The sequence below is a fragment of the Centruroides vittatus genome, unplaced genomic scaffold (genome assembly GCF_030686945.1).
Source record: "Centruroides vittatus isolate TY-2023 unplaced genomic scaffold, ASM3068694v2 contig_738, whole genome shotgun sequence".
NCBI classification, from domain to species: domain Eukaryota; kingdom Metazoa; phylum Arthropoda; class Arachnida; order Scorpiones; family Buthidae; genus Centruroides; species Centruroides vittatus.
Genome location: NW_027122474.1, coordinates 4073000 through 4088213, shown reverse-complemented (window position 1 = coordinate 4088213; position 15214 = coordinate 4073000). Strand labels below are relative to the sequence as shown.

Genomic DNA, 15214 nt, shown 5'->3' with positions numbered 1-15214 from the left:
TAATTAGAAGAGATGTGGAAACGAGGTAAACTTGCCTTCGTTATAACGACATTACAAGTAGCATTTATTATTATTTTTGTATTTTTTGTGGAATACCACAAAGATGCTTACCCGGCAAATACTCTAAGTAATTCGTTGGATGGATTTGGGCATTTCTTCACTCTGCTTCAGCATTATCATCCAGGTATAAATCCCTGTTACTTATTAAATAATTCTATTAATATTAATATTTTTCTTTATATAAAAGACATTTTATAAAATCCAAATGGACATCCTCATTAATTCATCAAGTGATGTAATTTCTTGATGAATTAATGAGAATCCTCCCACTGTTCCGGCATACTTATAAAAATATATTTGCCATTTAAATATTAAATTTAATTTAAAATATATATATATATACAAATGTTTAAACTTTAGTATTTCAAGATGTTAACGTGTTGTTGGTCGTTGGATACGGATTTCTGATGACTTTTCTGAAGAAGTACGCCTTTAACGGTGTAGGATTTAATCTATTGCTATGCTCGCTGACCATCCAATGGAGTTTCATTATGCAAAATATCTGGAAAATGCAATCTGGAGTTATGCATTTTGGCATTGTTAGGTAAGTTTTTATTCGTCGAAAAGAATTTTCGACTTTATCAATTATAATCATCCATTAAAATAGTATGGTGGAAGCTAATATCGCATCTCTAGCCGTTCTCGTATCAACTGGTGCTGTCTTGGGAAGAATAAATCCCCTACAACTTATAATAATGTCGTTAATTGAAACTGTTTTGTACAGTTTGAATAAAGAACTAGGATTTAATACTTTTAAGGTAAAACATCGAAAAAAAAATTTTGAGGAATTTATGAAATTTAGGTAAATTAAACAGCAAATTTCGAATTTTTAAAGGTTACCGATGCTGGAAATTCGATTTTTGTCCACGTTTTTGGCGCTTATTTTGGTTTGGCGGTGTCCTTTTCTCTGTATCAATCCGAATTTTCAAAAATAAATTCTGGGAAATCAAATTTGTTTTCGTTAATAGAATAATAGAATAAAGAATAATAGAATTCGAATAATGTGAATATTCCTTTTCATACGTTCTGATTCATCCTTATGTTCAGTACCCACTCTCTCTTCCTTTCTTCAGCCTAGATTCTTAAGAGAACCATTATTATTATTATTATTATTTTCTCAGGAACGCTGTTTTTGTGGGCATTTTGGCCAAGTTATAACTCTTCTGGAATCTTAGGGAACGATAGTCACCGAGCTATTGTAAACACGTATTTAGCTCTGGTTTCCTGCACTCTGACTACTTTTGGCTTATCTTCTCTGCTCGAAGGACAAAATCGATTCAATATCGTGAGTATTTTTGTCACGTAAAACAATAATACACGAATAAAACAAGTAAAATTTCAGATTCACATACAAAATGCATCAATCGCCGGCGGTGTAGCCATTGGAACTGTAGCAAATATGATGATCCAACCGTACGGTGCCATGTTAGTTGGATTAGCAGCATCCATCCTATCCGTATTTGGTTACGCATTTCTAAAGGTAAAATATGCAAATATCCAAAATACGTCATACTACATTGGCGAAATTTTTGCCTCCACAATAAAACCTCCAAAGAATTTCAAGGATAAATGTATAATTTTTAGCCGCTATTGGCAAGAAAACTTAAAATTCAAGACACTTGCGGTGTGCATAATTTACACGGACTCCCCGGAGTAATGGGAGGAATCTTAGGTGTTATTTTGACCTTAAAGGCTAAAGAAAGCCATTATGGATTCGGGTTTGTATCAATTACTGATTTTTTTTTTAAATTTTCTGTTTCGATTTATAAATCTTTGCTTGTGTTTAGTATCTACGAACTGTTTCCGGCTCTTGCTCCATTAGAGAATTCAACAGATCTATACGAAATTCATGCTGATTATGTACCCATCGATGCAGGAAAAAATCGCTCTTTACCTCACAGCAGGCTGTCTATCAACTGGTTGCGTTAGTTTCTACGCTGGCAATTTCAATTATTGGAGGACTTCTAACAGGTAAACAACACAATTACCATTTAACGTGCCGCCATTTTTTTTCACGTTGCAAATTTCTTGTAGGTGTTCTTTTAAAGCTACGCATATGGGATCCTTCCGAGCACGAATATTCGTGTGATGTTAATTTTTGGAAACTGAACGAGTATCCTAAACAAAGACAATCTTTTAATATCGAATAAGTAATTTCTAAATTTATATAAAGTTCAGTATAAAATAATATCTAATTAACATTGTTTAATAAAATGTTTCTAATAATCTTATGGTATATTCCTATATTATATTTTTACACAAACATTTAATTCAAAATATAGAAAAAATTAGGAATTTTTAAAATTATTCTACCGGGTGATCGTAAAGTAACCCTATTCAATGCTGTCTAGACATATTTAGCAGTCAAAATGTAGTCAAATTTGGCAAGGTGGCGTTTCAGGACATGCAGAAGGCATTTCTGTAAAAAATTAGTTGAAAACCTCACCACTATGGTACTTTTGGTGCTTTAGATTTCTGGTTGTGGAGCCAGTTAATGTGGTTTATCGCAGACGTGTTCAAATTTGGAAGCCTTGAAAGACTATCACACTGCATGTGGAAGCATCTTGAGAATCGATAACGATGAATTTAACACTTCAACGCCTCAGAATGGGATCATATTGAGCAGTATCGCCTGTTCAGCATCCTGTATATAGTTTGTTGCTTTCAGCGCCAAAGTGCCCTAATGGAAAGTTTTGGTACTGACTTTTTTTACGAAAATTTCTTCTATGCCCTGACATTAGACTTTAAGATACCGTTATTAAATGGTATCTTGAAGTCTAATGTCAGGCCTTGAAGAACTACGCCTTGAAAATCATAATACTTAACAAATCCACTGATCAAAACAATTCGGAGAGCAAGAGATGTTGCATTGGAAATTATTTGCATCATTTGTTGTTGTTACATAAATATATAGTAATACTGTATATGAAAAACAAATATGCATTTAAGCCTGAATTGTTATCATATTTTCATCTATTGCATTTATTGCAACTTGATCAACATGGACACCTGCATAACCATAACAAATGACATTTAGTATATTGCGCTGACTTTAGCAGGGTGTATGATCTCTGTGATCAACCAAATTGCTGCAAATTTGTGGTATGGAATTAATGAGGTGATGGAGGATTCTTTGCCACTTCTCAATGAGCAGTCACATGCTCCCCTAATCATTTTGAACAATTAATTTCAAGAGATGTAATTATGGTTGCAAAACTTACTTTCACAAATTGTAAGGTGAAGAAGCAAACTCGAAGAAATGAGCAAACTGATTTTAACAATAAATTGCAAGAAATTTCAAACAGATAACAATAGTTTAAACATACCTGTTCTATACACAGTTAAGTAAATAAAAACATTGCAGCAGGTTGTCTTCCTGCTTTTACATATTAACTAAATATAAGTGCACAAGAGTACAGGCAATCATTAGTGGACTCTTCAGTGTTGTTGTCATTATGCATCCCCAAACACCCTTCTCATAGAGCAAAATCTTATCTGTTCCTACAAAAGGTAGCAACACAGTTTAAATTAGTCTTAGTGTGTTTCAAAATTAAAGTAACTTTTGTCTGGACAACAACAAAAATGCATGAAATCAAGTGAGATTTCTCAGCATTGTCTTGCTTGCCAAGATAGAGAATTGGATATTATGTTCTACTTTGTAATAAACACAAAGCTATTTTCCTTCACGTATGTAGACTAATGAACAGCAGCACCATTCTTATTCTGAGAGAAATAATAATTAAAAAGTTGCTTTACTGCATGTTCTTTTCTCCAATTTCTTCTTCTTGTCTGAAGATGGCTGTAATTTCATTGAAAGTATTTAAAAATAATGTTTTGTATAGAAAATTTTGGAAAATTAACACCAAAATGAATTGTCATTTTGGTGTTAATTTTAATCTTATCAAAGCCTTTTGTGTAAATCCATCTTTTATACTTATTAATCCTTAACAGATGAAAGGTTTTTCCATAATCTCACCTATTCTGAAATTCAAATGGTAAATAAATCAAAAAATGTACTGTACTTTCAAAATATACAATAAACCCCCAGTTTGTATTTTAAGAAATAGTATGAATACCGTGTGTTTGTTAATATTTTGATATAAGTTTTGTGGCAAAGTTGTTTCTTCGATAATTATCATTAAAAATATAGTGAAATCCCATCATATAAATTAGATGTGTGTTCTATCTAGCCAAACAGTTAAAGAATGATTTATTCTATTGCAAAAACTTTTCTATTAATTTATGTATTAGAGTAAGGATGAACCATCAAAAAAATAATGATATAAGAGAGTGACTAAAGGTCAGAAATATAGGTATACCAGTATAAATGGTTACAGCCTGTTAACTGAATGGGAGGAAGTAGATTGTGTAAAGCTGCCCTTTAGTATTATCCTACGATAAAGCAAGATCAAGGAAGAATGTGGAAAAAATTGAGATTAGATCCATGTGACTGAAGGGATAGGACTAGAATACACCTAATTCCTTACTCATAAATGATTAAAATTAGTAAATAATGTGGTAAATATCATTATTAAATATTCGTTTGTTAATTTTGTTATGTTTTTAAATTCAAAAAAATGCAAAAGAATATTTTACATTTGTTTTTATTTCATCTCCATCTCTGATGAATTTTAACACGAATCCAATACTCGTACGCACACACACACAAAAGAAAAGGCACTCTTATGTGCTGTCATATTTATGCACAATAGAGATTTTTCCATACTTTCCCTCTTTTTTTTTTTTTATCAAACTGGATGTTTTACAATTAAATTCTTGTTCCTTAAAAGGTAAGTTACTTGTAAAAACTTTCCTGTGTCACTGTTTATTGCCTTTTGATATTTAATTTTACAATCACTCAGATCTCCATGAATTATTTACAGGTAACGGTTGACTGGAACCTCTTAACGTTTTCTGAAGAACGTGCGCATCGGCCGGTTCTATCCTCTTATAATAATGCTGCTTTGTTTCAACAATTTCAAACCCAAATTTTTTGTAGAATTCGATGGCACCTTCATTATTTATCTGTACATGCCTGAAATCATGTAATTTTATTTATGATGTTTAAATAGAAACATTCTACTTGTGTAACATCTTTTTTTGCATCGTATGTGTGGCTGCATTCACAATGCCAACAACAGATATTTTTATCATTTGTCTTTGTAAAATTTTCACACTAGTCGTTATTGTTGCATTTTCGTCCTAGTCACTTGTTATTCAAAAGTTAGCCAAGATTCAACATTTGTTGTAATGGTATTGATCAATCAATGGGAACTTCCCTCAATTCTCTTTTAACAAGATAGAGGAATGACTAATCTTGTGTATTGAAAAAAGACTTTGTCTTAATAAATCCAGCTTTTGAAGAAGACTTATCGTTTTATTCTGCATATCCATTTTTAAAACAGAAACAAGTCCATTCTAAAAGTACAGAAATCCATGGAATAATGCTAAACATAATGTAAATCGCACATGCTTTAATACACAAAACTAACAAACCAAGAACACTTTGGTGATGAACAAAATACAAGGAGAGACACTCCATTCTCATCATCTACAATCCGTCATTGTTATCGGCAGAGTGAATGCAGCCTAATTAACTATAGTTTTTAATCTCTGAAAGCAATGTCAAAATCAGTACTTACAAAAATATGCTATCAAAGTTGCCATCTTTTTCAACAAAGTTTAACACGTGTTCTACCATTTTTGTACCTAAAAAACAAACAATAAAAATAATATTTCTGCTACCTTTTCATTAATAAATAAAGATGTTGTAGTTAATAATTTAAAGTTATCTTTATCAAAAGAAAAAAATATAATATATATATATATATATATACACACACACACACAATGTATACCAGTATATTAAAATATAAAAATAAAATATACTAATTTTTCTTACTTTTACATTTGTAAATAGTACATTTTTTACTTACTATTCCAGAAAGGTACATTAAAATGTCATACAAATGTTCAGTTTATCTAGACAAATTATAAAATGCCAACTAAAACAAATGGCAAAATAATTTCTTACATGCACAGTGTGCATAAATTTTTATTTATTTATTTTAGTTACATTAGGAAAAGTCTGATTGAGACAAATAATTTCCACCCCCGCATAACAATAAAAATAAACAACAAATAAACAAATTTTTTGAAGTGTCTTCATTGATGGTTTTAACATTACCTAACTTAATTGCAATATTTTTCAAATAAATAAATGACGCTTTTTCTATTTTTTACACGTTAATCTACTGTAAATATGATTTTATAAATCCTTTAAACCGATAAAGCTAACATTCTTCTCTAAGAGAATAGAATATATAGAATTCTTGTCAATGACAACAACCAAGAACAACAATACATCAGAATTGCAAAAAGAAAATTAAGCAAGGGAAATTCTACGACAACAATGAGACATTAAAAGAAAATACATAAACACTATGAATGAAAAATCTTTGGACAAACGTCACAGTTCTCTGGAGAAACATGAAATTATTAAAGAAGTTAAATCTAGAGACAAAGAGGAAATTAAAGAAGTACTATAAAACAAAAATATGAACTCTTGTGCTACTGTAATTCATAGCCTACCAAATACCAGAGCCTTGCCTCATACAAAAAAAAAAATAAAAAATGTTAAACATTTAATTAACTTTATTTTATTTCTTGTATTTATTATTATCTATGTTAAATTTTTATTTTTATGCTTCTTATATTTCACATGGCAACTAACTATTCCACTTCCATGGAATGATGGCGTACTTTCTCTTTGATTTTGTAATCAGTTTCTGAAGGTGGGCATTAGCCCGAAACTATTCAAACTATCATTCATTTATAATTATTTATTATAAGTATGTTTCAAATTAGACATATTTTAGTTAAACAGTGAGATCTCACATAAATGGGAAATGAAGAATATACAAAAGTAAATTTTAGATGGAGGAATAATTTTGTATTCCAGTACCTTACGTATCAAATTATCTCTTAGTATCATCATCTTGTGGGTGCAACTCTAGAACAAGTTCCACCACCTGGGGAACAAAAACAACAACAGAACATACTCATGTTGCTGAGATCAAAAATATTTTACAATTGTTACATGTAAAGTTTATTAAAACTCCAAAGTTAAAATTAATAGAAAATAATATATGTATATATATTTGTAGAATTTCATCAGATGACAATTAAGTTCAAAATTAAATTGAAAATAAAGTCTGTTGTAAAAATCTAGCAATGATGTGGAGGTCCCACAAACAGTCCATAATTAAAAAGGAAATGTATATTTATTAAATTAAACCATCGAGAAAACAAGTAATATATGTGTCGAGACAGCGACACCGGACTTTGACATCATTGCTCATAAAGAATAGAGGGAAAACAATATTTAGAATAAAAGAAAATAAAAAGGGGGAATTATTTAAAACTTAAAACAAATAAGAAAAGGGAAGCAATGAGGCGCAATATGAATGCAGATGTCTTAATCATCGATGAATCGCGATCAGAGTTGAGAGGATGGTGTCGGATAAACCATTCTGGGCAGACCTTTCTAACGACCTATCTTGGTCTCAAATTCTACCTTGAGACAGGTAAGAGACCAATCAGGGAGCGAGGAAGGGAAAGCCTGACCAATCAGAAAAGAAATTGAGAACGAGAAATTATAAAAGCCCGATTGTCCAAAGAGAAGGGTTCGATCTATCAGTTTGATCCAGAAGGGCTTGGTCATCTAAATCATCATCATCCTCAACTACATTGTGCGAATATAGAAAACATTGTTGACTCCTCCCATGATAACTTCAACTGCGCAAATTTCAACAAGTCTGAATGCTCAACTATTTCATCACTGACCCAGAGCTGCCCATCCAGCATCTATCAATGAAACACCAACAGAAACCAACATCAAGATTCCATACTATTTTTAGGACTCAAATTTTTGGATGTAAGCAAAACCTTTAACCAAGTAAATGGTTTGTGACACTTGTCATTTTTCTGCCTCAGCAAACCACCACTCACATACGCGAGGGCCTTAAATCATCCTGATGAAAGGGAATAAAATTCCCCCTAATCGTCACACTCACGACAAGAGTTGCGTAACTTTCTGGCTCTTGCCGAATATAAAGGAACGGACTAAAGACTTACGTTGGCTCCAAGTCAACTTCATAACTAGTCAAATTTATATTGGACACTAGTAGTGGAGAGTATTTAAAATGATTTGGTAGAAGACGTACCACAGTTTGCAACTGTGATGATGAGACTCAAGACCTAGAACATTTACTCCTAAACTGTTGTAGATACAATAAAGAGAGATTGGAGTTAAGACTGCTTCATGAACAAAATATGAGATCCCAAACTCTAGAACTTTATCACCTCATTCACGATAGAAATCTTGCAAAAGAATTATAGTTCTTTGCGAGGAAAACATTTTTGTAAAGGTGGGGAGACGAGCCAACTCCCCTACATATCAGCCAGCTTTATCTTGTACAACCTCTGTACAAGATAAAGAACCTCTGTAATAATTCTTTGTTTGTTTAATGTATGTTTGATCTTAGTAAGATAATTAAAAGAAACATTCTCCTTGTGGTTCCACGGATGGAACAAGGATGACTGATCCCTGTATGGGAAAATGATGATCATTAAATATAAAAAAAAAATGAAAACCTGCTCATATGACACTCTTTGTCGTCGACAATGGCATACTGATTTCTCATTAAACATTCACTATTAGCAGAAAACAAAACAGTATTTCCAACTTTCCACTACTGACCTCTATTTATACAGCTAAGGGGCCATCCATAAATTACATAAGGGAAATTTCGGCCATTCTAAACCCCCACCCAACCCTACTTAAGAAACCATAATATTTTCTTTGATCCCCCTCCCCTTTCCCTTCCCTATCTTACTTAATATTTAGGCATAATTTTATAGAAAGATTTTAAACAAAAAAATTTTTTTATGAAACCCTAAAAACCTTAGGTCCAAAATATATAATTATTAATTAATTAATAATTATATATTTTGTTAATTAATATGCACTATTATTTATAAAAGACTTTATGTGAACAAATATAAAAATATAAAGATTTAATGAATTCGAATGAACAATTTATTTTAAGAACTTTATTTTTTAATTATTAACAATCTTTTTATCATCATCATCATTAATCAACGTCATAATATTCATTTTTATATTAATTTCAATTTTCACTTGTCCATGGATTTTTCAGCCAATTTTCAAGTGATTCGATCACAGGCAAAGGGTCTGATTCAGAAACTTCCATTGTTTTTTAATTCGAGAGATTCTGTACTCTCAACATCTTCTTCAGACATCCATTCATCTACTGGCTTTATTTGATTGTTAATTTCCATTATACTGTCAAATTCCTTCAGCTCCAATAGGCACTCAAAATCTGTGGCATGGCTAGCAGCAATAGATTTATCATGTTTTCCACTTTTTATGGCAATATATGTTGGCCTTGAGTAACTCACTGCTTTAGGATCTCCCAGTCCTTTTGGTCTATTAATCACTATACCTGCTTAAACTGATGGGATCAGTTTATGTCTTTCCGATACAATAAAATCGTGATCGAAGGGCTTTACTCTGTACTTTACGTGCATTAGGATAGGTGATTGTTTCTGTGCTGCTTTTAGACCGATAGGCACCTGTGCTATATCATCTTGTGAAATAAATGCAACTTGTTTCGGTCCAAGAGCAGAAGCTAGCGTTTCTAAAGCACGTATCGAGGCTAAAACTGACTATTGGGATGAGCATTATGGCTATCATTTTGAGCTCGACATAATTTCACGGGAGCGGTTGTTACATGTCTTTTTCCTTCAATGGTATTAGAATTTTGCAGAAGAAGTCACAAATATATAGTGCTTCTAGATAAATTTAAACCTTCTTCCAAAACTTTTGTATGCAACTTGTCGAGAGTTTTACATGTTCTTATTTCATCTGTGTGGCGACAATCGTGCGTTGCACCTCCGAAAGAAGCTATTTCCGTAACAGTTCGTAACAAAACCGGCTGCTCCTCTTCGATGTGCAGTCTCCCAGCATATTTTTGTTTTTAATTTCAAAATTGAAGCTGCAGCCACATTAGATTCACATATCGATTTTGGCTTGTTTTTTCGAGCAGCTCTGAATTTTTGCCGGTAATTGGCTTTTTTTTTTGTTTTTTTAAATCAAATTCTGTTTGGTTATACCTAGTTCATTTTTGGTTTTTTAAATATTATTTAGTGACGTGTCTCCTCCTAGATTGGCATCTCAAGCTAAAAGCTGAATGTTCAATTTATTTTTTAAACTTGTAACTTTTCAGTGACCTCATCTTGAGCTGGAGCTTTGTATGTTTTTTTATGAGCTTTTGGCAAAGATATACTGTTTTCAACAGTAGACTTAACATCGATGCTTTTTGCAGTAGGAAGAGGAGTATTATCATCTTGGTTAGGGGCCAAATTAGTTATTATTTTTGTAATGATTTCAGACTCTTTCTTTTGATTGACTAGGTTATAATGAATCTGTTTCATAAAAAAACAATTATATATATATATCAAGTTCATAACACTTTATTGACATGAAAGCAAACAAGTATAAAAAGCAACTTAATATAAAACGCTCTGTACGGCACTGATACGAAAGGGTTCACTACTTTACATAAAAATAGAAAAGTTGGCTTATTGTCGTATTTTAGTAAGGTACTTACTAAAATACAACAATAAGCCAACTTTTCTATTTTTATCTTGAGTGTTGTAATGGTTTATACGTTGTTGTATAAAAGTAGTGAACCCCTCCATATCAGTGCTGTATCAAGCTTTTGCTTCGATCCATACAAGATTTGCATCTTTTTAAACGTTATCACTTTTCTTGTCGGCATGTGCTTTTTTATATGACTTGAAGAATCTTTGGTAATCATCATCTAAGTTTATTTTTTGCATTTTTTACATTTATTATTCTATCACGTCACGAGATGGCATTAGTACAACGAGCATTCTTAACAGAAACTGCCCAATTAAAACCAAATTCAAAACTCCACCACTCAACAAGATCAAAAAATAAAATAAGAATATTACGTAAGACGAGATCTATTACCCCTACCCGAGTAAGAAATCGTAAGAAATCCTTGACCCTCACCCACCCCAAAATACCTTATGTAATTTATGGACAGCCCCCTAACTCGACCATTCAGAGGGTACTTCTTAGCCCATGCATGCACTATAACTCTGATACTCTAATCATTTGCATGTCATACCTTGCTTTTCATTTCCTGTAAGTTTGTTTATTTGCATGATTCCTTCATGGCTTTGCAATTTTTACAAACATGAGTGTATAATGCACTGGTTAAGACTAATTATGATTAATATAAACATCCACAAACCCAATTTTAGATTAAAACCAAATAATTGCCAGATTACATCTTTTGGCTCTAATATTGATTTTCTGTTAACAGATAAAAAAAACTATTGTGAAAAGACAGCTTTTTATCGTTGTATTTTAACACAAAATAACTGTTGACAACATCTGTAATTGCAATAAGCAATCTACTGTATTTCTTTTCCAAGAGAAATTGCAGATAACCACATTCATTTGCAAGCTTTTAATATTAAAGTGAAAATTAAGACAATTTTAAATTTAATTGTTATTGATGTAATTTCCAATGCTATTCTAGAAATTTATTTAAAATATTTTTTTAAGTAATGAACTTAAATGTTTGATTTTTCAAGACCAGTTATGATAGGTAGTTTTTACCTACCATAAATAATAACAAATTTGTGTTGCATGCTGATTTTAGTAGTAATATGAAAATCTCGGTGTTTTGTCAAAGAGAGTCATAGGTGATGAGAAGTGAGAAGGCATTATGAGTCCAAGAACAAGAGTTGAACCATGCAATGGAAACACCCAAGCTCACCAACATGAAAAGGTTACAAGTTTTCTCTCTAACAAAAAAATCATGTTGATTGTTTTCTGAAATATGAAACATCATATTCTTATGGATTTTCACGAACAGGGACAAACTGTTAATAGTGCATATATTGTGCCTTACTTGAAGACATTCTCAAGCCTGTAATTCACACTTAACATAAAGGACTGCTGTTCAAGAAGATTTTATTGCTTCATGAAAATGTGTCCTCAAACTGCCTCCAGAATTATGCAAACCATTAAAAAGATCAAGTTTGATATTCTTCTCCATCCACTTATGGCCCAGATCTTGCTCCCACTGAATACCACTTGTTTGGACTTCTAAGGAAAGCACTACACGGTAACAAATTCACTAGTGAAGAAGTGAAAGTAGTAGTGAACAATTGACTATATGCCCAACCAAAGAACTTTTCCTCTGACAGAATCCGTAAGTTTCTGGCCACCACTACAAGTGTCTAACAGTAATACGGAAATAAGTCAAAAAGTAAATTGTTAATTTGCATCAACTTGTATATTACATGACTAATTTAATTTTTGAATTACCCATGCATTTTGTATTTCTAGATCAATTACCTAAACACTATATTTTTGAGGACAGTTTTTGTCTACCATTAGAGTTGAAAAATCCAGAATTTGGGTAATTGATTAATAGAAACTGGTAATTGATTAATAGAAACTGGAACTGAATTGTTGATTACATATTATTTAAGCTATATAATAAAAAGATGCATTTATATAATATATATACATTTTAAAATTTTCATTGAATATAAAATAATAATCATATTTCCAACTTCAAATAAAATTTGAAACTGAATAATTCAGTGAACAGTTTTTATATTCATCTCATATGATATTATAAAAAGTAAATAATAATTTACCTATTCCTAAACGTCGATACGGTGCCAAGCATCCTAAAGTCATAATATATAAACGTCTTGAATTCTCTGAGGTATCTATACGACAACAAACAGCTCCTACTACAATGTCATTATAATAAGCTAAAAAAAAAAACGAAAAACATTTATTGTTATTGTGTAATAATAAACTTCTTTTAAGTGAACATAAGATATATGTAATGAAAAACAATTATAATTAAATATTCTTAGGAAAACTAAGAAGCCAAGCAATAAAATATTTTCTCAAAAATGTTTATTACACTTTAAGGTAGTCTGACATCCGAAAAAATAATGCACATACAATTTATTAAAAACTTCCAGCATCCAAATGATACAAAATTGGTTCTGATACATTGTAACGAAGGTGAAATGATGCAGAAACATGTTAAAGTTTAAAATAAGTTATTTTAGTATAACTAAACTTAATATATCTTTTAATAATATTAAAATAATTTATAAAATTATAAAAAACATTCTTTATATGAAGTTTATTTACACCATTTGCCACAGCAATAAAACTGATTGTTTGGAATAAAACTAGACACTCAAATATCCACAAACCAATAAAGGAAAATAAAAATATTTACTTATACAAACGTTTTGTCTGTTTGTAACGATCATCATCAGGTATTCCATAAGGAAAACAGAACAAGCAATAAAATGCATTAAACAGACCAATACACTTTCTTCAGCACGGAGGGCATGTTTCAAACTTTCCTAGGACTTCCGTATTTTTATTTCTGTACACCTATATATAGGCAATTTAATTTTAAAATTACAATTTTTAATTTACCTTGGTAAGCTGTGCATGTTTGTGCTTGTGTTACCAAGGCAATAAGTATTTACATGTGTTCAATTTCAATTGCTTGTTCTGTTTTCCTTATGGAATACCTGATGATGTTCATTACAAATAAACAAAAACATTTCTATAAGTAAATATTTTTATTCCTTTCACTGGCTTTTGGGCATTTGGTGTATGTAGTTTCTTTTTCAGATTTATCTATACACTCCAATTTATTAGATACATCATTCTTTTGAGAATGACGTATGCTAATAAATTGCCTCAAAAACCTCTCATAAATGAAAATCTCATAAATCGGAAAAACATTCCTAAAATAATGTTAAGGTGCTAGGTGCTAGAAAGCAATATAAACTTATATGTCCATCAACCAATAATTCTAAATGAAACGAAATAAAATAAAATAAATAAAATTAAAGTGTTGATTTGATTATTTACTGATATAAGAGGGTTCCTACAAAGAGAGAAATGGATATCTAACTATTCAGACATTTCTTTATTTAATGGCGAAAACAATAGTTAGTTAATACAATGAACAAGCAGAAAATAAGTAAAACAGAGTAAAATAAAATTGTAATCACCATTAGAGGGTCTGTAATGAAGAGATAAAGTTTAGTAAACTAGACATTGCATTAGAATGAATGGCACATTCTTAAGAAATGGAGACAAAGTTAATGAAACATATAAAATAGACAGTGGAGAGACTACATGGAAATTTCAACTTCATTACACTTGTAATTAAAATATTTTGTTCTTATTAATGATTGTTTTATCAAAGAAGGAATACATTTCCAAACATATCTTACATAAAAATATTAATTGATTTCTTTACTGGCTATTATTATTAGACTCGTCACGATTAACTCAAAAGATGGCAATACACTCTTCTTTCAATACCCTTTATTTTAAATCAATATGCATTTCAGACTGTTAGTCCCTCATCAGCCAATTTTTATAAATAATTACTCTTGTTATTTTTTAATAAATACTAAACCAACAATGTAACGATAATATAATTACATTACATATGTTTATAATAAATTAATGTATTCCTCAATTTCTTCCCATAGGGTTGTTGTTCAAAATGATATATAACCTCTTTTCTATTCAGTAAATTCTCATCCCTTTATACTTCTAAAATGAGCATTTAGAGGCAATAAAATGAAAAAAAAAACAAAATTAAATACTAATAATAATTATGATTTATATACATAATGGCAGACATATTTGTCTGATAGGGAGATCAGTGGAGAAGGAAAGAGAATAATGTAAACGAAGCACAACAGTAAGGGTGGTTTCACACTATGACCGACTGGTCCGACCGGTCCGACCCGACCGAGCCTATAATCGGACCGACTAGTAGTAAAGCATTTCACACTGAGTACGATTATATGTCTGTGGCCGACTCGTAAGGACCAATCGGAACGCGTGTTACAGATCAAAACACTAGCGAATCATGGTAAGTTTTTCAATTTAGACAGAAAACATGGCCGTCATGGAAAGCGATCGTGCGTTTCAAAGTGTTTTAAAGCATATTTCATTTGTTTC

General features: G+C 31.2%; 2 protein-coding genes across 2 annotated transcripts in view; one reads left to right on the top strand and one right to left on the bottom strand.

Annotated features, from left to right (window-relative positions):
* The first annotated feature begins 421 nt into the window (after window positions 1-421).
* LOC136980954 (ammonium transporter Rh type B-like) lies at window positions 422-2210 on the top strand. The gene is given in 9 exon segments (XM_067277153.1): window positions 422-604; window positions 668-818; window positions 896-1026; window positions 1180-1345; window positions 1403-1540; window positions 1645-1778; window positions 1848-1950; window positions 1953-2031; window positions 2095-2210. Coding segments are annotated over 9 exon segments (1155 nt in total). The 5' UTR covers window positions 422-467.
* A 2438-nt stretch (window positions 2211-4648) lies between these two features.
* san (Probable N-acetyltransferase san) overlaps window positions 4649-15214 on the bottom strand; it is a 31872-nt gene continuing 21306 nt past the window's right edge. The window contains exons 3-5 of the mRNA XM_067277129.1: window positions 12850-12969; window positions 5703-5769; window positions 4649-5095 (exon numbers count right to left, since the gene is read on the bottom strand). Coding sequence (XP_067133230.1) covers window positions 4915-5095; window positions 5703-5769; window positions 12850-12969 — 368 coding nt within the window. The 3' untranslated portion in view covers window positions 4649-4914. The remainder of the gene's footprint in view (window positions 5096-5702; window positions 5770-12849; window positions 12970-15214) is intronic.